General features: G+C 37.0%; 1 protein-coding gene across 1 annotated transcript in view; it reads right to left on the bottom strand.

The window, feature by feature from the left end:
• Window positions 1–8,721: 8,721 nt before the first annotated feature.
• The window catches only part of LOC306885020 (protein FAM135B-like), a gene marked incomplete at both ends in the record, with an annotated part of 38,874 nt that continues 22,776 nt past the window's right edge, over window positions 8,722–24,819 (bottom strand). Inside the window, 14 exons of the mRNA XM_079441330.1 lie at window positions 8,722–8,927; window positions 10,984–11,097; window positions 11,203–11,313; window positions 11,923–12,074; window positions 13,070–13,167; window positions 13,589–13,680; window positions 13,785–13,951; window positions 14,248–16,498; window positions 17,699–17,853; window positions 18,034–18,107; window positions 19,136–19,291; window positions 19,409–19,458; window positions 20,140–20,293; window positions 23,608–23,734. Coding sequence (XP_079297456.1) covers window positions 8,722–8,927; window positions 10,984–11,097; window positions 11,203–11,313; window positions 11,923–12,074; window positions 13,070–13,167; window positions 13,589–13,680; window positions 13,785–13,951; window positions 14,248–16,498; window positions 17,699–17,853; window positions 18,034–18,107; window positions 19,136–19,291; window positions 19,409–19,458; window positions 20,140–20,293; window positions 23,608–23,734 — 3,907 coding nt within the window. The remainder of the gene's footprint in view (window positions 8,928–10,983; window positions 11,098–11,202; window positions 11,314–11,922; window positions 12,075–13,069; window positions 13,168–13,588; window positions 13,681–13,784; window positions 13,952–14,247; window positions 16,499–17,698; window positions 17,854–18,033; window positions 18,108–19,135; window positions 19,292–19,408; window positions 19,459–20,139; window positions 20,294–23,607; window positions 23,735–24,819) is intronic.

Genomic DNA, 24,819 nt, shown 5'->3' with positions numbered 1-24,819 from the left:
TTCCACAAAAATATTAAGCATCACAACTGTTTTTAACATTGATAATATTAGGAAATATTTCTTGAGCAGCAAATCAGCATATTAGAATGATTTCTGAAGGATTATGTGACACTGAAGACTGGATTAATGACGCTGAAAAATCAGCTTTGCATCACAGGAATAAGTTACATTTTCAAATATATATAAAAAACAGTTCAATTAAATTGTAATATATGTCACAATATTATGATTTTTTGTATATTTTTTATCTAATAAATGCAGCCTCGGACAGCATACAGCAAGTCAAAAACATTAAATACAAAAACATAAAAAAAAATCTTCTCAACTCCAAGTTTTTAAACCGTAGTGTAGCATTAAAAAGAGAATTGAATAAAGAAACTACTTTACTTTTATAACGCCTTTTTTTTTTCTTTCTCGAGCTGGACAGCACTGGGTCACCATTCACTTTCATTGTAGTGAAAAAAATGGAATGAACATCCTGCATAAAATCTCCTTTAATGTTCCAAAGAAATCTCAAGAATTTGAAGCAACATGAGGGTGAGTAAAAGAGAGCTAATGAAATGGATTTATAATTTTTTGACACTTTGTCTGGTTCACTTGTGTTGTAACACAAGCTCAAGGATGGGATCCTGAGCTGTTAGGAATGCTTGCACAATAAGCAAAGATAGCGGCTCACCTTCTTTTGCAGAAAAACATACCATACAGTAAGAGTGCTTTTTGCTCCTTGTGTCCTTTTAAATCTGGCTATCGTTCTCCCATAGGTGTCATATGCTCTAATGAGGCCTTGTGAGAGGATAGTACTGTCCGTGCAGTCGGATTTCTAGGATGCTAATTACTCCTGCCGGAGTTCTGGTTTATTGACAATGGCTTCCTTGAAAAAGCTTGTCAAGGGACTAATAATGACCAGCTGCTTCCCACACTGCAGCGCAAACTAATGAATGCTCTTTCAATCAGGGCTGTGATGGATTTAATGACAAAAATCTTTTCCGCCCACAGGCTGTATGAAAAAATGCACCGATATAAGCAGAATTGCATTGGTCCCAGAAGACCTGCACCACCCGTTCTTGAATTCCGTGTGACCCGGATCAAATGCCGGTGGTAAATAGGATTCGCTGTCTTTGTTTCATTTCATTTTGTGCTTGTTTTTGCTTGATAAGTGATGAATGAAAAGCTTTATTGTATCAGTGTATATCTCAATGGCTGCCATCTGTCTGAGGGCCCCGTTCGTTCGCTGTCGCGGGAGGCAGCGGCTTTATTGATTTGATTCTGAGCTGAATTTCCCGCAAGTCTCCTTGCGGACTATGCCAAATCTTTAAGTTAACTGACAAACAGGCTGACAGAAAAGAAAAATGACTCTTCTAAACGTGTGCCAGGATGTGAATATATTTCCTGAGGACATCCATCGCAGCCAGGGGACTCACATTTTGGCAGGCTTTGGTTGGTTTGATGGCGTCCTCGCGGCTGATTCAGAACACTTGTTTCTCAATGTACAAGACCTTTAAGAGGATTTACAGCATTTTGCGCCAGGAGCCTTCGGGTTTGTCTCTCATTAATACCTGGGAATCTCTCTGGATTTGTTCTGGGATGAAATGAATGTTGCGTACTTGCTGTCGTGCTTTGAATTGAGTAATACTCCTTCAATTCAAGGTCAAGTTATTGAGGTCTGCACTTCATTATTAAGCTCTCATCTTTATTTAACAACTGATATGGTCAATATGCTAATAGCAACTAAACACTTTTTGTGATTTACAGTGTGTAGTTGTAACTATAGAGGCCAGATAGAATAAAACCACTCATTAAAGGGATTTTTACTTAAGGTTAGAGGTATTCTTATGCAAACTAAGTTATACAGTTTTTTGAGGAAGTTTTCTCTTTGGAGTGTTACAAACTGTTCGTGCATAGATAAGATCCCTAAAGTTGCAAAGGCTAAAGTCTCAAACCCAAAAAGATATTCTTTATAAAAGTGAAGACTTGTCCATGCCCTCCTAAAAGGGCTCATTTAAACACGCCCCCACATGTCTGCATCACTGTGTGGGAAGATTTGCAAAACACCGCCCAAATGTGTACGCAAAGAACGAGGGCGTGATTTTTATTCTCGCTGTAGTATTGTTGCTGCCGCCAGCGCCATGTCCTGAGACATTGTGTTTTGTTGTGAAAGCAAAAGTACTTTGTTTGGGCTTCCAAAAGAGGACACAACTACAAATCAGTGGTTAAGTTGTGTTTACAACACTGTTCCAGAACAGTTCAACACAAATATTAGAGTGTGTGCATTACATTTTATGGAGGACTATTCCCGGAACCTGGGAGAGTAGCCTACAATGCCAGCTGTGCTCAAAGGCTGTTTCTATAAAGTGGGGCAATTGCAACTTTGCAAGGACAGTCTGGCGCTTCTTACTCACAGCCTGTAAGTATGTTTTCTTATTTAAAGAATTTGCCACTGACTATTCAAACGTGGGTTTTGAGCTGTGTAGAGTAGCGTTTGTTGTTTGTCGTTTCTCCGATCACAAATGCAGACGTGGTAATGTTTAAAAAAGATGTAAAAAGACAGTATAAGTCATTATAATCAGTAAATATGTCCCCACTGGATGCAACAAATGCCTCATTTATAATGGGTTTTATTGTTTTTGTGTCGTCAATATGGTATCACAATGCATCACAATATGGTAAGGGGGCATAACATTTCCGTCTCATGCTTGAGGTATTCGGCCAATCACAACGCACTGGATAGCTGGCCAATCAGAGCACACCTCGCTTCTCAGAACGATGAGCTTTGTAAAAATCAACGCGTTTCAGAAAGGCAGGGCATAGAGGAGCAACAATAATGTACAGTATGTGGAAAATAATGTGTTTTTATTTTTTACCTTAAACCGCATAAACACATTGCATTACACCAAATACACAAAATAATGTTCTTTTTAGCAACGCCATATGACATTTAAATAAAATGTTGTGTTTTTTTATTATTGTGAGTTTGCTGCAAAGAAACAAAGAAGCAAAGTCTATTTTTAAAAGAAGAATACTATTTATTGTAATACTTCATTTGATCATAATATAATGTCATATTTCTTAATGTACACAGAATATATACTTATTTATATATTTGGGCATAAGCTACTACAAGGGACAGTAATTAAAGCAAACATAGAAAAAAAACATCAGAATATCATTGGCACAGATGTGAAGAATACATATTGGAAAAAAACTAACTTAAATCAACACTTTACAGTCTCACAGTGAATACATTTTCATCCGTTTACACATTCATGGCTTAATACACAGATCAGGATGAAAACACAAATGTATGCTGGGAAAAAAAATGGCTCTGAAATGAATTAAGAACCGCTTACCCAACATTTAAAGAGATGAGCTGCCTCTTTCTAGAAACACGCACACTCCTAAACATTTAATTTGAATAGGAGTTATTTGTGTTACAGATGTCTGTTACCATGATTATTGAATTAAAGACACAGGAAAGTGTAACACTGTAAATGGAAATATGTTTAAAAATCATGAAATAACCCATTTTTTTAACCCATTTAACACTTGCTTTTGTACTTTCTCACTGATAACGTTTGATTGGAAATGATACAGCTGGAGAAATAATACTGAAAATGGGTCAATGAGGGGTTTAAATGCTTTAAGGGAATAGAACGTATTTTGTTTGGGGGGGGGGTTATGTACAAGTTTTGTTAATACCACTGTGAGATAAATACGCTTTATTTCCACCATCTGAGTAACCATATTTTACACATGATTTTGCCCTTGGACCTCTATTTCCGTAATTAATATGCTTGACTTGTGTGAGCAAACTCTGCCATCAGCCCAAATTAGCTAGCAAACAAACAAACAAGCTCAGCGCAGCAGAGCATGATGGGTAATGGAGCGTTATGCCTGATGGCTCCTTCAGTGGTAACAAAAGCAACAATCACGTGACACAGTGATGTGTGCTGAGAGGCGGAGTTAAATTAGTGTCAATCACGGTGACAGCGTATTTACCGACTAATCAAGCGTCAGTCAGCACGTACATTAATGCTCAGCAGGGACAGAAAGGGCATCTACTAACTCTGCTGACACGGCGGCGCAGATCTAAACCCAATCACACGCTGCTGACAGCATCTGAATCAGACCCAGAACTCACTGAAAACAAGAGCTAAAGATGCTGAACGAGGTGAAAACTTGAAGTGTGGCTGCAGTGAGATGTTTGTAAGTGTTACCTTTGAGGAGCAGACAGCTGAAGAACAGACTTTATGGGAAAACTAAGTGTTATGGGACCACAAAGAGATCAAATCGAGGTCAATCCAGTGTGATACAATATAATAAATAAGATAAGATGCTCAAGAGGAGTACAGTGCGGACCAGAAAGTACCAAAAGCTAACATAACCACATGTATATTTGAACCGTTTTGCTTTTACTACAACCAAACAATGTACAGAAATGTTCAAACAGAACATGTTACACGACTAAGAACAGACTATAAATGATATAAAACATACACAACAGGGCTGCAACCACCATAAACGAACACTTCCTGACTGAAACAATATATATGTAATAAAATATGAAAAAGACAAATCTAAAAATAAATAAAATAAAATAAAGGAAATATCAGTGCTAAAAAGCAAGGTGATAAACTTTTATGCTACCGTTTTTTTTAAATGAATACTTTTATTCAAAAAGGATGCATTCAATTTATCAAAAGTGATAGTAAAGACATTCTATTTTAAATAAACGCTGTTCTTTTGAACTTTCTAGCCATCAAAAAGTTATGAAAAAAAAAAATGTGTAACAGTTTGCACAAAAATATTAAACAGCACTCTGAGGACTGGAATAATAAAAGCGCTTCTGAAGACTCTCCAGTTATTCATTATTCCAGTCTTCATGATGCTGAAAATCCAGCTTTGCATCACAGGAATAAATTACTTTTTACAATATAATAAAATAGAAACAGGTTATTTTAAAATTGTAATATTTCACTATTTTACTGTATTTTTTCATCAAATAAATACAGCCCCGATGAGCGTAAAAAAGGGAATTTAAGTGTGAAAAGCATGAAAAAATCTTACCAATCCCAAATTTTTCAACGGTAGTTTCAGTGTATATTTTTGACTTCACCTCAGTGTGCACTGAATTCTGTATACGATCTGTTTTAAAACTTTCCATACAATCAAAGACTTTTCTTACAAACATATTTTCTGTCATTTGTGCACAAAATCAATTTCTGTGCTTCTTTTTTCAGTGTAAAGATAAGAACAAGATGGCGCCGCTGTGTTCGGACGCTGTCCAGGTCGCTCCGCTCGGATTGTGCTTTAATTTACTTTTTTACTTACTTTTACTTTCTCTTTTTACACATTTTACGTCGGCACTGATCACCTATAACAAGGAAACACTTTTAGACATTGGAAACCGCTACACTAACCTGTTTAAGCTCGCTGGTTTGTTCACTTCCATCTTTAATGAGTCCCTTGCTACCTCCGTGGTTCCCACCTCATTTAAAAAATCCGTCATTATCCCTGTGCCAAAGAACAATAAACCCTCTTGCCTGAATGACTATTGCCCAGTTGCCCTCACATCTATAGTCATGAAGGTTTTTGAAAGACTTGTAAAGAGCCACATTTGCTCCTCCATCCCTGATACTTTGGACCCTCTTCAGTTTGCCTGTCGCCCCAATAGATCTACTGACGATGCCATCTCTCACGTCCTCCACTCTTCCCTCACACACATGGACAGCAACAATGGGAATGATGTAAGGCTGCTATTCATTGACTATAGCTCAGCTTTCAACATTATAGTCCCCATTAAGCTGGCTTCTAAACTCACAGACCTCGGCCTAAACTCCTCACTCTGTGACTGGATTCAAGACTTCCTCACCGGCAGACCTCAAGTGGTGAAAGTTGGCTAGTTCACCTCAAACTCCATCACCCTGAACGTAGGAGCCCCACAGGGCTGTGTCCTGAGTCCCCTACTCTACTCTCTCTACACGCATGACTGCGTGTCCTCTCACAGCTCCACATCTATTATCAAATTCGCTGATGATACTGTGGTTCTGGGTCTCATCTCCAACAAAGATGAGACCGCATACTTGGATGAGGTAGAGAGACTCACATCATGGTGCCAGGACAACTGTCTCTCTCTGAATGTGAGCAAAACTAAAGAGCTGATCATGGACTTTAGGAAGAGACAGCAGCAGCCCTACACTCCTCTTATGATCAGTGGGACCCCTGTGGAGAGGTTGAGTAGCTTCAAGTACCTCGGTGTAAACATCTCCGAGAACCTTGGACTACACACATCCAAACACAGGTTAAGAAAGCCAGGCAAAGACTGTACCATCTGCGACAGCTGAGGAAATTCAGGGTCTCACCAGCAATCCTGAAAACTTTCTATTCAGGGACCATAGAAAGTGTATTGACTCAGTGCATCTCAATGTGGTATGGAAACAGCTCCAATCAGGACTGCAAGCACTACAGAGAGTTGTGCGCTTAGCTGAGCGCATCTCAGGGTCTGCTCTGCCCTCTATGCAGGACATCTACCTCAAACGCTGCAAAAATAGAGCTGTTAAAATCTTCAAGGACTCTAATCACCCTGGTAACAGTCTATTCACTTTGCTTCCATCTGGTAAGTGCTTCCGTACTCTGATGGCAAAAACTGAGAGACTTAGGAGGAGCTTCTTCCCCCAGGCCATCAGGCTCCTAAACTCTAACTCTGTGTCATAACATCACATGACTCCATGTTAATATCAATATATCAATAAGCTATTCATAATTTTTCTCTACCTCATATTGCTGCTATTTAAATACCCTGTACAACTTTTTTGCACATTCCTCTTATATTACTATTTAAGTCAACAACATACTGACCTGCACATTTATATTAATATTTTTTATCTTTTATTTTATTTTATTCTTTTATTTTTTCTACTTTTCTTTTTCTTAATATTTGTATACTATATAATTGCACTGTCCTTGGAGCGGACCTGACTTACATTTCACTGCTGGTTATACCCTGTATAATTGTGTATGTGACAAATAAAAATCTTGAATCTTGGTAAAGACGGCTATAGATATTCAGATTCATGTAAGAAATGAAGAAAAGAAACTACCACATTTCAATATGCAAGAAAGAAGACCAGTTGCAATTCAAGTATCGTGCTGTGCTGCCCTGCAAACATAGTAAGTACACTCAAAAAAAAAAATGCTGGGATAAATACAACCCAATGCTGGGTAAATATTGGACAGAACACATGCTGGGTTGTTTTCAACCAACAGTTGGGTTAAATGTTTAACCCAACCTTCTGGGCAGTAACCCAACCCCTGGGTCTAAACAACCCAATCGCTGGGTTCGTCCATATTTTACCCAGCATTGTTTAGAGTGTAGAGTATGAACGTGTTCTCTTAAGAGTATTTTACAAAAGATCAGCATAAGGAAGTATATTTTCTAGTAAGTGTGATGGCAAAACCTCTGTCCCATTTATTTGATCCTATCTGGTCGTGAATATGTAGTCATCCTGAATGGCAGCCATATAAACAGCTGCAAATTCTTTTGAAAATAACTTGTGTACCATTTTAAAATCAGCTTATAATGACTGTTTTTATCATGTTTCTATAGGGCTATATTGTCATTTATGGACACTACACTACTTTGTGTACCATGGAAGAAAGAAGAACACAGGTTTGGAACAACATGAAGGGTGCACTGAAAAAAAAAAGATATTGTTCCTTAAGTGGTTTCAACTTAAAATAATTTGTTACCCCCGCTGAATTAAAATTTTTAGTTTAGTAAACTTGAAATTTTAAGTTACTCAAATTTAATTTAAGGGATAACTGGAATATTTTAGTTGACTAAACTAAAAATTATAAGTCAGCGGGGGTAACAAATTATTTTAAGTTAAAAGAATTATTATCTTTTTTACAGTGTGAGTAAATGATGACAGAATGTTCATATAAGTGAACTAACCATTAAAAATGAATGAACATAACGTTGAAACGATAGAATTGGAGATGTTCAGAAACACTCACTTTGTGATAGTTAAGGCTGGAATGGTAAACACATTCAGATCATGTTCTCTGCGCATCTAATGAACATGTTTACGGGGAAAACAGACAATGTATTCCATCACAATACAGAAAACACAATGGATTTGGCTTATTTCACAGTGAGACTCACTTCACAACATAACACAGTCGAAACACACAAACTATAAAAGACTCAGTAAAAAGAAACATGAAAACACGGAAGCGTTCTCGTAGCGCGAAAGACAAACGCCAGTGACCCAATTTACTCTTCAAGTATAAAGTCCAGTGATATCGACCTCTTCAAGTTACGAACGGCGCAGCAAATATATGTTCGGTGACTGGAGGGAATAAAGAACCAAGGCTGTTTTTACAACACCAGCTACACTCCGAATTTACATTCAAAAGATAAATTTTCCAGCTAGGATTATTCAACGTTAAGTTACTACGCCATAAAGCTTTGTTAAGGCTTGTGTAGGCCTCCAGATGTTAGTTTCCTCTATTAGCTTAGTATACAATGTTCTTTCTGTACAGATTTTACATATATGTGTTCAGATTCACCGTATGAATCTTCAATTTCTGTTTTTTCTTTGCGTCCAAAGACTCAACTTATTGAAAAAAAATTCCAGAGCTCTTTGACTCTGAAATGAAATGTGATTGGCTGACGTTACGTGTAATCTGATTGGCTCTGCCACCCAACTCAAGGCATGATGTCTATTTGAAGTAGTTGAGCCCGGCCACCAGAAGGAACTTCTCCAGGAAGAGTTCGGAGTCGAGCACCGCGATGTGAGCCGCACGTCCGATCAGCGTGTTGGCCGTGTTCGGTAACGCGTGGAACACGTTCTGTCTGATCAAACGACAGTTTGGAGCACTCAGCAATGGCTGGAGTAAGTTATTGATCATCTCTGCATATACTGGACCTGTTAAAAAGCAAATATATTTATCACACACATTGCATACAAGTGCAAAATTTTGTATAATATTTAACATTAATACCAAAAATATATTATAGTAGATGTTTTGCGGATGCTTTTATTAACTTTTTTTTTTTTTTTCCAAAAATGAAAACGTTTATCTAAGTAAATATACATACATATTATTAAAATATAAATAAATAATTTAGTGCTGTCAAACGATTAATCGCGATTAATCGCATCCAAAGTAAGTTTTTGTTTACATAATATATGTATGTGTAATATGTATATTTATTATGTGTATATATAAATACACACACATGCATGTATATATTTCAGAAAAAATTTATTTTATATATTAATATACTTTTTTATAATATCAATTATATGAATATAAATATAGACATGTAAATACTTGTAAATATTTTCAAAATATATACTGTATGTGTGTGTATTTATATATACATAATACATATACACAGAACACACACATATATTATGCAAAGAAAAACATTCTTTTGGATGTGAATAATCGCAATTTATCATTCGACATATAAATAGTTAGTTAGGTAGGTAGTTACTTAGTTACTGTTTAAAACTGTGGGGTCAGTAAAATATTTTTATTTCATATAAATGCTGTTTTTGAACTTTTTATTAATCAAATATTCAGGAAAAAATGTATCATAAAATTAAATATTAACATAAAAATGAAAATATTTGAATAAAATAATTCCTAAAGATATGTATAACAAAAATATTAAAATAAAATGTACTTTATAAAATAAACAAAAATAAGATATTAAAATTGTTTAAATATTAAAATTCAATTATATTTTATTAATATATATCTTGAAAAATGTTTACCACTGACAATAGTAAAAAAAAATTATTAAGCATATTAGAGTTATTTCTGAAGGATCGTGTGACAATATAAAAATTCAGATTTGCTATCACAGAAATAAATTACATTTTAGAACATATTTAAATAGAAAACAGCTGTTTCATTAATAATATTGTAATAATATTTAACAATATTACTGTTTTTGAATTCTTTATCATTAAATGCATCCTTTGTGCATTTACTAAAACTGTTTTTTTTTTTTTTTTTTAAGAAAGTCTGTTTTTTTTTTTTTTTTTAAGAAAGTCTGTATAAAAACAGATTGGATACTAGCTTACCACAGACCAGGTTGATAAGTGAATTAGTATGTCTATATTTATTTAACTGTATGTAACATTTATCCAGGCACAATGCCTTGCCCCTTTGACTTGCATTGTAAATGCATTGCAGATTTTTGCTTGTTTTTTAAATTAATCAACAGCATGCAAGGGCATCTTACATATTTTTTAAAGATTCGTTGCATGAACCTTGCAAACCCTGCAAGTCTAGTTCTATCCCAGAAGAGCCTGAGAACTCACAAACATGACTTCATCTCCAAGGGGATTGATAAAAACCTGTGCTCGCAGACTCTCGGAAAGCCTACCAATCTGATTAGACCTTGCCATGTTGAGAAAGCTCTTGCCATTTTTTGCCGTCTGCAGCTAGCTGTGCATTGACACCGACAGTCTGAATACTCATATCCCAACAAAGTCTCTATTTCAAGGCATCCTTCATTGTTCTATGTGATCATAGTCTTGGTGTGTGTGTGTGTGAGACTGCTCAGAGTGAGTATCCTTAGCTCTGTCTGTCACACTGACACTCACAGAGAGCCAGAATTCTCTAATCTGTCTATCAAACCGAGAGAAAAATACCTGTCAAAGAGCCGCATGCCACTCTCAGAGGTGACAGTCTCATAAAATGAAGAACGCTTTTTTTCCCCGCTCGCTCTCTTTTTAACTTCATATCAGTTTCCTTTCATTTCATTCACATTGCTGGCAGAGCGATTTTCTGCTAATGGAATATGCGTGCAGAAAAAATCTAAGGTTTATTTGTATTTTAAATATTAAAACTAAGGAGCAGTTGAAGCGATTGATTCTAGAGCGTTCCAGCTGGTTGTTAGGGTGATGCTATGTGCTTGCTAAAGTGTTCTAGTAAGTTCTGGGTTGGGACAGGAAGTTAACACACCTGTGGTTCTGTCTTTAAGCGCCGTCCGACACATCTCAATGCGGGCCGAGTGGAAGGGCACGTATCTGTCCTGTGGAGAGGCCACCAAGACCACGTTCCTGAAGAACTGCAGACCTGGACAAAGATAGAAAGAAAACATGGGTATGTGTGTGTGTGTGTGTGTGTGCGTGTGTGTGTGTGTTTGTGTTCATTCTTGCTTATTTTTCAGTGAATCTCTACCTGGTTTCTTGCTGAGCATATAGAGGAAGGTCTGTCGCGGGTCAGTGTGGTCTTTGAACGTAAGCTGCAGTAGGGAACCAGACTTCTTCAGTTTTTGCATTAGCCACAGACCTGAAGAACAAGGATAGAAGGTCATATGGGTTTAGAATGAGATGAAGTTGGGGGAAATAATGGCAGACTCCCTGATCAACTCTACACCAGCTTCATATACACTACTGTTCAAATGTTTGGGGTCAGTAAGATTTTGTATTGCTTGGAAAGAAGTCTCTTGTGCTCACCAAAGCTGAATTTATTTAAGCCAAAATATGGTAAAAACAGTAATATTATTATAATTTAAAATAACCATTTTCTATTTGAGTATGTTTTTAAAATATAATTTATTTCAGTAATGCAAAGCTGATTTTTTTAGCATCATTGCTCCAGTCTTCAGTGTCACATGATCCTTCAGAAATCATTCTAATATCTGCTGATTTCCTGCCCAAGACACATTTCTTATATTATCAATGTTAAAACCCTTTTTTTGTTCAAGATTCTTTGATGAATATAAATTTCCAAAGAACATCATTTATTTAATCTTTTGTAACATTATAAATGTCTTTACTGCCAATCAGTTTTGATCAATGTAAAGCATCCTTGCTAAATACAAGAATTACTTTCTTCAAATAAAACCAGACTGACCCCAAACTTTTGAACAGTGTATGTCTGTATTGGTGTGTGTACCTGTGCTGACCAGCGTGCTGTTATTATACAGTGTTCCCAGGTGGGGTCCAGACAGGGACAGGAAGGTGTGGAGTTTACAGAGGTAACAGCGGAATCTGGGTCGGGTCAGCACAGAGCGGATGATGACGTTCCCCAAAGAGTGTCCGATGAAACTGGGAAAAAAAGGCAAACATTTTGAGTAACTTTTTGGGGTCTCTATTCATTGCAAGTTATTCTTACATTTTACTTAGGAACTACAGTTTAAATTAAGTCTGTCATGATCATTTTGAAACTTTTAAACATTTGATTTTGAGAAGACGTGAAACTCTAGAGACTTCAGAGAGAAACAAAGACTGCGAAATATATTAAAAAAGTAATAATTACCGTGACTTTAAAATTATGATTAAAAAGCTTTATATGAACTAGGAGACACATTGCTAAATTTTCCAGTGTGTTGTATGAATGTCTTTAGATTTAATTTCTTCTGAATGCCAAACACTACCTTTCTTTTACTTTTATTACCATCTTGTGGTAATAATAAGTATAACATATGCAATTCTAGTGGGCTCAGTGGAGCCATCACACTTCAGCTATTTATTACTCACTCTAAAACATATCTTTAATGTGAAGCTTTATACTTCATGCTATACTTTATATCTGGACGATACATTTTGAATGCAAACCTTGTCTACAACATACTATTTTGTAACAAGCTGAAGTTCATAAATGTGTTAACTGAATATCCAGATGTAAAGACAAAACTAATGAGGCTTATATAATATGATTAACTACTCTGAAGTGGTTGTGGCAGATGTATCTATTTTCCAACCACAAGGGCGCGCTCTAGTCTGTCATATGTATTTTTGTGTACAGTGTGTGGGATCACATTGTTTTAATAAATCATATTGCATCAGTGTTAACATGGTGGTTAACATGGACTAGTTAGACCTTGCTAGTCAATGTCGTAACTATATCATCTGGATCAAAAGGCATGAAATTTGAATGTCTACACACTGTTCAGACCTGTAGTTTGAGCTCTAAAGCAGTGCTGAGATTAACTGTGGTTTGGCCGCACTGATATAATGTCAATATGACGGTGAGTTTTGCTGCTGTTAAATGAAGTAAAGTCCAGAATTGATTAATAAAGGTTAAGGTAATGTGTATAAACCTGATCCAGTGGATGGTGAGGTTATACAGCTGGATGTGCTGTATTATCTCATCCAGAAGTCTGTCAGTCATGGTGTCAAAATCTGCAAATGTGTCCGTCTGCAGACAGAAGATGAGAACAGAAACAGAAAGCTGATCAAACTTGTACTGGGAACCATATGAAAGTTGTGATTGGTTGTTGAGGGAAATTGTAGCTTTCTGATTGGTTGTTGTGCGCAGCTATGCTGTTAACTGGTCACAAGGGTTGCTTGTTGTTGTGTTGGCATGTTAAAATAAGTTTATAAATAATGAAATAGAGTCAATATGAGCAGAACGAATATTTGATTGCATTATATTCTCTCCATTCAATCAGGAATCCCTTGTTTGTGTGTTTGCTTTTTTTAAACCATGAAAGGTTTCTGATTATATATATATTTTTATCTTACCCCTGACTTGTCATTGATTCTATGTCATTATGTCCTGAGTGCTCTGACTGGCTGAAAGCAGTGCAACATGTGTGCTGATTGGTTGGATGTTCTACCTGGTTGCGTTCTGACATGAGGAAGTCCAGTCTAGATCCAGGCAGCCCGAGCTCTATAAACGTTTTAACCAACCGCAGATCTGCACTGTTACCTAGTAATAACAAACACAAAAATCCATTTACTAAAGATGCAGCTATTATTTTTTATCTTACACACTTTTATGAATCTAAATCTCTTCGAGATTGGCATGTTTACCATCAAGTCCATGGACACACACCACGAGGTGTATCCCATCCTCAAACTCAGTGTCGTCTTCCTCGGGAGGGAAGTATGGATGATCGGAGGCGAGGTAAGGCAGGTCACTGTAGAGAGTGCCTCTGAACACCAGCTCCCTCAGCAAGGCTTCCTTTGCCTTATAGAAGCTTTAAGACATCAATAAAAAACTTTTAATGACACAGTGAACAATGCATAGCCTAGTGTTTCGCATTCGGCCTGTACCAGTATATCTCTTTATGACTAGTGAGTAAATATACATTTAAAATAGAAATTTTGTTTGCTATTAGTGACCCCCCCAAAAAAAGAAAAATTATATCTGAAACACAGAGTTTGAAATTCAAGTTTTAATTTTGCTGAACACTGGCAGATCATCTTTGTTTGTTTGTTTTTTACTAATTTAACTTTGAGCATGGAACTTGGTTGAAATCACAGAAAAACTTACTTAATCATTCTCTCGTTGATTTCCTGATCAGCACCGATGAAAGTGTTAGAGGAGATTATTCCAAAGGAGCCCAGGGGTTGATGGGTAATAGGGGAGGTGGCCTGGCGCGTGGAGATTCCGCTAACTGATGGTGAATCACGTAGTACAGACGAGAAAGGCAGACACGTGGGCGCGCACGACACCGACAAGTTGACAACCTCCACCACCTTTTTATTCATGAATGCCAGACCTGTACTTGGCACTTTACTGGCTCTGCTCTGCCCATCTAGTGCCTGCTGCTCTCTCTCATTGGCTGGTAGTTTAATGAGATCAACGGACCTTTCTTTCTCAACGGCCGCAATTTCGTGACTACTTTTGTCACTGGTTGGTGAATCTGGAAGTTTCTCCTTACTAACTTCCTCAAGTTCATTCATTTGAATGTGACAGACACTGATGTCGTCGGGGTCCTTTTGATATGTTTTTGATTCTAGCACCCCCTTGTGTTCGCAGTATTCATTTTCACATCTACAAACCTCTGTGTTGTCATTCATTAGACCAGAATACTCTTCAAGTAATACATTTGTTTGACATTCCTGTGAGTTTTCAGCCATTTCCTCCACTGTGGCGTTTTCAACACCATTATGCATAACAAATTGCTGGTATAGTAACATTTCTGGATTGGCAAAATTAAGATTTACTGTTTCCTGATTGGACAACTCATCCTTGTCGATCTCCTGATTGTTTTTTTCGTTTCTGTCCTCTGTCCTAGTAAGGCCTTGAAGATTCTGCTTCACCTCATTGGTTTCTTCCTCACTCTGACTCAACTGATTGGCCGCACACACATTCCTCTTCTCCTGTTTGCTTGTTTCTTTTCTGTGTTCTCTAGTAACATCTTGAAGATTCAGCTTCACCTCTTTGGCTGCTTCCTCACTCTGCCTCAGCTGATTGGCCACACAATCATAGCTCTGATTGGTTGTTTCCTCTCTGTCTTCTGTAGTAATGCCTTTAACATTCCACTTCAAATCATTGGCTGCTTTATCACTCAGACTCAGCTGATTGGCCACACAAACATTCCTCTTTTCCTGACTGGGTGTTTCACTATCCTCCTCTGTGTCGTCAGGGCTGCTGATCTGTGGCGCTGAGGCGGATTTGGTCAAAGTATTGAGCTGTCTCTCCTCCTCCTCTTCATACGGCAGGGAGCTTATGGAAGTCAAAGAGGCCTGTGTGGCACTGGGCAGGCTGCCATGACTTTCTGTCTGTAGGCCCTCCAAAGAGCTCTGATGCCCTGGCTGACGTCGCGCCAAGTTTTGCAAGACGTCTCGACCCCCTGCGACAACTCCTCGACCCTCTAGGGTCCAGGCCACAGAGCTTGGCTCGCTCTCAATACCAGAGTCCGAGATCAAGGAGGAGGAGCGGTTCATTAGCTTAGCCCCACCCAAGAATACACCTTTGGGTGGGGTTTCGGACATGCGACGGTTCTGTTGTAGAACATTACGAGAAGGAGACGTGGCTAAAGTGTCAGTTCCCATTGAGTTGGTGTTTAGTAGATTAGCTGGTGTTGTATCCTTGCTCCCATAATCCTTTGCTGGTGCTTCAATGTATCTGCTATCTAATGCCGACTGTGGCTTGTCGCTGCCAAGACTCCCAGTATTGCCTGGTGTTTCAAGATGGTTTTCATGGTTATGAGTGGGCAGGAACTCAAAGCTGTCAAGGCTGGTGAGGTCGGGAAGTTCTGCAGCATCCGTCGGAACAAGCATCAACGATTGTCCGCTACTAAAATCAGTAATATTTGTTTGTTTTAGACCTGCGTGATCGGATTCAACAAAGTCAACTGCTTCTTTTTGGCAACTAGTTGTCTCCTGGTTACCTGTATCTATTGCTTGATCACAGTTTACAGACCTACAGTCAACATCGAATCCTTCCTCAGTTTCATATTGGCATGTGATCTTATGAACAGAATCAATTCTTGAATCTGAGGTCGTGATACATTCGCTTCTATCAATATCGGTCTCACCCACATGGCCAATCAGAGTCTCTGCTTGAGCTCTGGTCTCTTTATAGTCAGTGATGGAGTGCTCCTGCTGGCCAATCAGGGCCATGTATGTGGGCAAGTCCATGTGATCTTCACAGGGAGGTTCCTCGGGGGTTGTTGCTGGTGAATTGGTGTCCTGTGATTCCTCAACCGGACTGATGGTTTGGTCTTCCATCCTTGTTGGCTCAGGACATGGCTGAGAGTTTAAGACTCTTTGATTTTGCACATGGAGGTTGTAGTCTAGAACAAGAGAAAGAGAAAAGTGCTCAGTTGTGTTAGTTTGTTTATTAAAAAAAAACTTTTAAAAGTATCTTTTGTTGATTAATTTGATTTTTGTTTTTGATTATTGAAATTTGACCCTTAATAATTAATTTGGTTTTAAATTCTTTAAATCACATTTTCATTCTTGTTCATACATTCATTAATTTCTTGGTTCATTAGTTTGTTCATTTACTTTTGTTTCTTATTGATTTCTTAGTATATTACATTTGTCTTTGTTCATACGTCCATTATTTCGATGATTAATTTATTTGTTTGTCTGTTTATTTTATTCAGTCCATATGTTCATTCTTTAGTTCTGTTAGTTCTTCAGATCTCATTCGTTTATTCATTTATAAATCAGTTCATATTTTTTCGCTCATTCATAATGCAGTTCACTGATTTAGTGGTTTTTAGTTCAAATTTTTTAGTTTATTTTGATCATTCATAAATTTGTTCATTCTTTCAGTGATTTGTCTGTTTAAAACCTCTTTTTTCAATCCCTCTTTAGTTTGGCGTTTAATTATTTTGTTCATTCATTCATTCATTTGTACAATGATTTACACATTAATTCATACATAGGGGAAGTTGTGGCCTAATGGTTAGAGAGTCGGACTCGTAACCTAAAGATTGCGAGTTCGAGTCTCAGGTCCGGCAGGAATTGTAGATGGGGGGAGTGGATAACCAGCGCTCTCTCCACCCTCAATACCAGGACTGAGGTGCCCTTGAGCAAGGCAAAAATAACTCATTGAGCAAAATAAGTGTTCCCCAGGCGCCGCAGCCCACTGTTCCGTGTGTGTGTTTACTGCTGTGTGTGTGCACTTTGGATGGGTTAAATGCAGAGCACAAATTCCGAGTATGGGCAACCATAGTTGGCCACGTCACGTCACTTTTACTTTCATACATATACAGTTCATTATGCAGTTCACTGATTCAGTAGTTCTTGTTTCTAAAACATTTGTTTGTTAATTTAATCTTTTGTTCATTTGTAAGTTTGCTCTTTCTTTCAGTGATTTGTTTGTTTAAAAGCCTATTGATTTGTATGTTCATTTGTTTGTTTGTACAGATGCTCATTCTTTTGTTCATCTTTCAAATGAACAAAAGATTTTTGTTCATTTGAAAGAATGAACAAAATTCTTTCTTTTAAGCTCTCTTTTAAACTGGGTTTCTATTGGCTGTCACCTAAACAGGGTGTGTCCACGTATCTGTCCTCAAAGATGATTGGCAGGCTGCTCCAGTCTCCATCGATGTCCAGGCATTCCACAGGAAGTGGAGGCATTTGGAGCAGGTAATCAGAGCTGCGCATCTCTGTGGCCATCTGTGCATGTCTATTGATACTGTCATCAGAGATACACAGCAGTTTTTTTAAGGGTTATGAGTAGTTTTAATTACAGTAGCTTTAATGAAATTATTTTTGTGGTTATTTCTCCATTTGCATAGCTAGGTATAGTGTGTATGTGTCTAAAAGAGAAAGACAGAGGCTATACTAAAAAAATAATAAATAAATAAAAACTCACAGCTCCTCCTGAAATGTGAGTGAGGACTCTTTGGGATGTTCAGTGAAGAAATATGCTTCAGAAAATCTCCTGACCTGCACAAACACACACATTCAGTATGTACTTATATCATAGACAACAGCTGTAAATCACAATGACACATTATTTGTTGTTTTATTAATTGAGTATTCTTTCTTTCTTATTAAATTAAAAAAAAGATACTGTTTTAACAGTCTCATAACAATCTTTTTTTAACAAACATTTATTTTGTAAAATTTGAAATTGTCAAAAAAAAGTTCCCCTGTTGAAGAATCACCTATTTCAAAATAATTTCTATAAAGCAAGCATAGCCACTGTAGATCATTCTGGGTCATATTTCATTCATGTTGCATTTGAATCATTTCAGCTTTTCTCTCTGCATTTGTCTTGCAGACACATTTTGAATGCATTACAATCTTGCATTTTATATTTATTTTTTTAAGATCAGCCACAGCGATTTTATAAAGGTACCTCATATAAATTGGATTCATCTCTTCATCTTTTTCATCATTATAATAACTCAGAGTTCTGTAATTAAAAGCTGAGCTGTCCTGTGGGTGAAATTACTGTATGTATCAAAAGAAATGAGGTTTCTACATCTAATGCATCGCTCAACAGAACGCAGAGTTGTGAGGGATGCTGGGAAATTCAGGATGTTTATGAGAAGCAGTTTATTCCGGCTTTATCGAACAATACTTTAAGTTAGTCTGACTAGAAACTAATTCTCCTTTTGGTAATCAGGGAATCATGTCATTTTGTTGCTAGGATTATTAAATGAGCTGTTATATTTGAGTTTGTATATTTCATAAAGCAAAAATAAGCTGTCATGTTTATTTGTCAAGCTGTCATTCAGGTTTACATTTACATTTAGTCATTTGGCAGACGCTTTTATCCAAAGCGATTTACAATTGGGGAATTGGCACCTGGGGGTACAAATGGGGTTCAGCACCTAGTAATAGTAAGTTCTCATAACTTAAGGCTGGAAAAGAAAACCTATTGGTGTTAAAATTGTTCAAAGAAGTTTAAACTTCTAATGTGGCATATTTCTAAATGAAACATGACACTGAACAAGAAACACACTCACCCTGAGTGTGTGGTGCTCCTGGGCCAGATATGAGCGGATATATGGATTAGGAACCGTGGCTTCCAAAAACTGTGTCCAAAGAGCAGACAGCTGAGCACAGAGCTGCGTCAGATCTTTACTGATCTGTTCTGCTACCTTCTCATGACCACCCTGCAACTACAGGGAGAGAGAATTAAAACTGTCAGTAGTCACAGAACAATACTTGGCGCTTAACCTATATCATATTAATTGTATGTTTTTACAGGAATTTGATTAGTCAAGTGTTTCACAAACCTGCAGTTCAATGGTGAGCTGGTTTAATGTCTCTTCAAGGGGGAGGTCCTCTAGAAACGAGAACATAAGGAAAGAGTTAGTCACAGACAAAAAAAAAAAATAATAATCATGGTAATCCTATGTTTTTACATCAGTCGTGGCCTAATGGATAGAGTTGTAACCCGAAGGTCGTGGGTTCGAGTCTCAGGTCCGGCAGGAATTGTAGGTGGGGGGGGAGTGAATAACCAACGCTCTCTTCACCCTCAATACCAGGACTGAGGTGAGACCCTTGAGCAAGGCACCGGACCCCCAACTGCTCCCTGGGCACCGCAGCATTGGCTGCCCACTGCTCCGGGTGTGTGTTCACTACTGTGTGTGGATGGGTTAAATGCAGAGCACAAATTCCGAGTATAGGTCACCATACTTGGCCACACAGTACTTCCCTGTCCCTTTGTGTACTATGTAAATACCGTGGTAAATGAACATGGTGATCATTCATTACCACACAGTATAAAGTATGTCTAAGTACCTAAACCCTAACATGTCTAATCATGTTTATGATGCTGATGCTGACTTTTTTTGAGCTTGACAATTACTGATCACTCTGTGCTTTTTGTGTCCTACAGAAGAAAGAAAACCTTATGGGTGCTGAAGGACATTGAGGGTGAGTAAGTAATCATGACAGGGAACCATCTTCGAGAAATCCACACACATTTGAAGTGAGTGAGTTGCATAAGAGTTTGTGATTATACCCATTTCTATGTGTTGCAGTAGAGGGATCTCCTTCATTAGCGCCGTGTAATAGGAGCGCAGAGCTCTGTGAGCCGCCAGCAACAGTTTACAGATGCGCCGGTGCCACGTGTAAGCTCTCTGCGGACAGTTCTCCGACGCCACGTAAAAACTGCCCTGCAAACAAACACACATTCACACAGGACATATGAGTCGAGGTCAGATTTTACTGCATGTCACACTTCCTCCCTGTTATTCCTGCACACGCATAACCAGGTAGATAAACATTGAACAAAGGTTTACCCAAAGGTTTGGTCACACAGCCGTTGTTCTCTTTTTTTTAAGAGCTAAAAAGACAGGTTTCTCATGACAAAAAGAGAAAAAAAGAATATCATATTTGTGTGATGTGGTTGTTATGAGCAGCAGCTGTATGTTTGTGTTTGGCTGAGCCTGAAGCTCAATAATTAGATGAAGATCAAACGCAGGGTAAAACTTTAAACGCAGTCAGTTTCCCAGCAGTAAAATAGGAGAAGTGTGTATACGTGGCGCTCCTATGGAGAACGACACAGAGATGTCCTGTCGACAGGAAGTGCACACATATACAGCTCTACAGAGAGGAAAGACCCTCTCTATTCATTTCATTTATAGCATTTTTAGCAATTTTCACACTTCTGGGTAAAAAAAAAAATTGAAGTTAGAATAATAAGACTACATTACCATTCTAAGGTTTGTGGTTGGTAATATTTGTTTTTGATAGAAGTATATATATATATTTTTTATCAGAATAAAGTAAAAACAGTAATACTGTGAAATAGTATTACAATTTAAAAACCGTTTCTATTTGAAAATATAATTTATTCCTGTGATGTAAAGTTGTATTTTCAGCATCATTACTCCAGTCTTCAGTGTCACATGATCCTTCAGAAATCATTCTAATATGCTGATTTGCTGCTCAAGAAACATTTATGATTATTATCAGTTTTAAAAACAGTAGCACGTCTCAATATTTTTATGGATACCGTGATAATTTTTTTTCCTTTGATGAACAGAAAGTTCAAAAGAACAGCATTTATTTGAAATGGAAATTCTTTTGAAACTGCAAATATTTTGTACTGTCACTTTTGATCACTTTGTCCTTGATGAAATGAGTAGTATTTCTCCAAAAAAAAAAAAAAAAGATTAACTATAGAGTCACTAGGTGTCACTATAAAATAATGTCAAAAATAAAATAAAGTGTCATAAAATAAAATGTCAAAAGTCTATTACCTTGTTACCTTTTCACACTTGTGGAGACAGGCTTCTATGAATCCAAAACACTAAATACAAGTATTTTTAAATGTACAGTTGTATAGTTTACAGAAAACGCAGGTGATGCTTTTAATGTTTGGAGCAAAGGCTCATAAAATTCTGATGCAGGGCTGATTGTGAGTCCGCTGGGCCTCTAATATGTCTTTACTGCATACTTGTGTGTACTGTGTAATGTGTGTATGTTTGAGTGTAAAGAGAGTGCTGAACGCTGTAATTATATGCGTGAAGCTTTGTAATCTACATTCAGTTATGTCCCTTTGACTCAAACAGATGCGTTCTGAATTCAGTCTCTCTCTCGTGCACACACAAACATCTGCTCTGTGCTTTCTGTTGACATTTCTCACATTTTAGTACATGTGAAAACTGGGGTCAATATTACACTCACATACATGCAACAAAGGCCATAGATTGAGTTCACAGAGCCAAATTGAATGTAAGCATGGCAGAGTAAACGTGCCAACTTGCATTGTGGGATAGTGTCATCTGTTTGCGGTCAGTATGCGTGTAAATACATTCATGCAAGTCTGTACACTATATATTGTCTTAAGTCTTCAGGAGCTATAGAATAGTTTGATAAAAAAAGTAGTGAACAATTGCTCTTATGAGTTGAATCTTTTCAGTGAATCTGATTCACAAAACCAGTCTGAATGATTTGATTAGGAATCAGTTTGATCTGGTTCAACCCAGTGATTCAGTTGCAGCAGTAAACAGCGAGAATGAGTGAATAGCAATCTAAATCTACTTTTAAGCTGATGTTCACTGAACTAAGTTTTAGTTCTCACAGAAAGCTGTTGCATGATTCAGATGTCTTGTAATATATATGACTTGATATTTGTATGCTGTTTTTTCATAACTGTAGAAGTATCATAAATATCAAGTAATTTCTCCTTTCTGTTCTACGGATGAAAGAAATCCATAGGGGTTTGGAATGGCATAAAGGTGAGTAAATTACTAATTTTTAGGTGAACTGTTTCTTTAAGCGTCCAGATACATTTTGGGTTAACTATAAGTTGCTTTTACAGAAGACAAAAACATTAACCCATCACTTAATAAGCTTGAACAACTTATCTTTTGTCCCTGAGTGAAAAGCATCACATTATGTCCTTCATTGTAAAGTAAAAGTGCTGAGAAGCGCTTACAGAAAGCAGAGAGAGAGGGAGAGATGTTTGAGGCTGTTAAAGCTGGGCTCGTTACGATGATCAAACGCTACCTCCCTCCAGCGGAACACTGTACTTAATAAAGTGCCCTGCAGGGGGGGTGTAAACGTTGGACCCATACGAAGACGAGAGGCCTCGTTACGATTTCCTGCCTAAATGGAAATCTCCACAGGCAAGAGAAACCTCTCAGTTCATCCAGTCAGAAAAAAAAAGAGGGCTACTTTGTCCTCAGCAAATAGCCAGAAAGGTCAAATTATCTATGCCGTTTAACTCTAAATTGCTCTGGTTAAGTGTCTGCAGGTATTATTTGGAAATATTCCATGACTGTGTTCTGAATAAATACTGCACATTACATGCACTGCATACTGCCTGGTATTTTTTAAATAATAATAATAAAGTAACACGTTAAAACTGAATGCATTACTTAGCCATTAGGATGCAAATTTGTCATATGAACTCAGTATGTTTAATGTAGTGTCCAATTGTGTGTGTGTGTGTGTATATATATATATATATATATATATATATATATATATATATATATATATATATATATAGAAAGAGAGAGAGAGAGAGAGAGTAAAGATATTACACTTAAAATATTGTGGATTACATTATAAATAAGAAGGTTAAGCATCTCATAGTGTGCCGTGCATTTTGGCAAATATAATCAGTCATTGGGTTTTCATGCATACTGAAAATATGCATACTGCATGTAATACGAATTATGCTATTCAGAACAAAGCAGCTTTAATTTCATCACTGTTTTTTTTTTTTCTTAAGGTTTCATCAAAAAGTAATGACCATTCTCTGCAACAGGTTTCTTTTTCTGATAGATACAGAAAGAGACTTGAACTATCTAAGAACCCAGAAGAGCACCATGGACCAGTTTCAATGCTGTCAGGTAAGATGTCAGATAGCAGGGTTGGATTTAATAGTTCAGTTGAGATCAGTACAGTCATTTAAACACATTATCATTATGTGTATGTGCAAAGTGAATGAGTTAGGCAAGATGTTTGTGTTTACCTCTGTTGGCACAGGTTTGCAATATCCTGCCCCAAACATCAGATTCTCCACTGACATCGCAGAGGGCGGAGCTTCGCTCTCTGGAGAGCCTTTACCCAGCCACGCCCCCTTTCCACTGCGCGCGAAACTACAGAAATACAAACAACAGACTGTAAGAACCTGTGGAGTGATCAATGTGTGCTGCTGTTATCAAGTGAACCGCTCACAAGATTCTTCATTATCCAGTCACGCAAAATCATTTATACTTCATATCTGTCGGAAAACAATGTCTGCCGGTCCTCACGGAAAACCCAAAGACACACAAATGCCTGATTAGTTTGTTAAAGTCAGTCTTGAGAATATTTGTCACTAATTAGGCTTCTGTTCTCTGAACTCCATTACACATGACAGCTGACAAACACACACACTTTGGATTTGACAGCTTTGCTTTCAGGAGAGTTCAGAGTAAGATCTAGCACTTTAAAAGCTCATTTTTAAAGAACAGATCCACAGTAGTGAAAATAGATCACATCCTGCCGATAACACCTCCTACGAACAGGAGGTACAGATCCAACAAACAATACACGGTATTCAACATTCAGCTAGAAAAGCTAGCTATTTTATACAACCATGCTAATAAGCACATTGATTTGATTTGTAATTTAATTGTAAAAATGTAATTTAATTTTTAAAAATGTAATTTAATAAAAAAATATAATTTAATTGGAAAAAATTAAAACTAGATAATACTTGCCTTACAAAATGAATGATGAAATGATCAAAATTAAATTAAAATGCTATACTTTAATGTTTTTATTATTATTATTATTTATTCTTTCTTGTTGCTGTATAGTCATATTGGGTTACATAAAGTGTGAATGCGACCTGAAAATGGAATGTATTATTTATTCATTTTATTAATTAATATTAAATATTAAACAAAATATGATTTATTATTAACCATTAAATATACTACTACTAATAATAACAATAATAATAATTATTATTATTATTTGATGTAATTTCATTTTGATCATCATTAGTTGTGTAAGGCAAGTATTATTTTGTTTAAATTATTTATTTTTAAATTAAATTAATAAAATTTTTAGTGCGGTCAAACGATTAATCGTGATTAATCGCATCCAAAATAAAAGTTTTTGTTTACATAATATATATTTGTGTACTGTGTATATTTATTATGTATATATAAATGCACACTCATACAGTATATAT

This window comes from Barbus barbus (genome assembly GCF_936440315.1).
Source record: "Barbus barbus genome assembly, chromosome: 19".
Lineage (NCBI taxonomy): Eukaryota > Metazoa > Chordata > Actinopteri > Cypriniformes > Cyprinidae > Barbus > Barbus barbus.
This window is presented reverse-complemented; position numbering and strand designations above follow the sequence as displayed.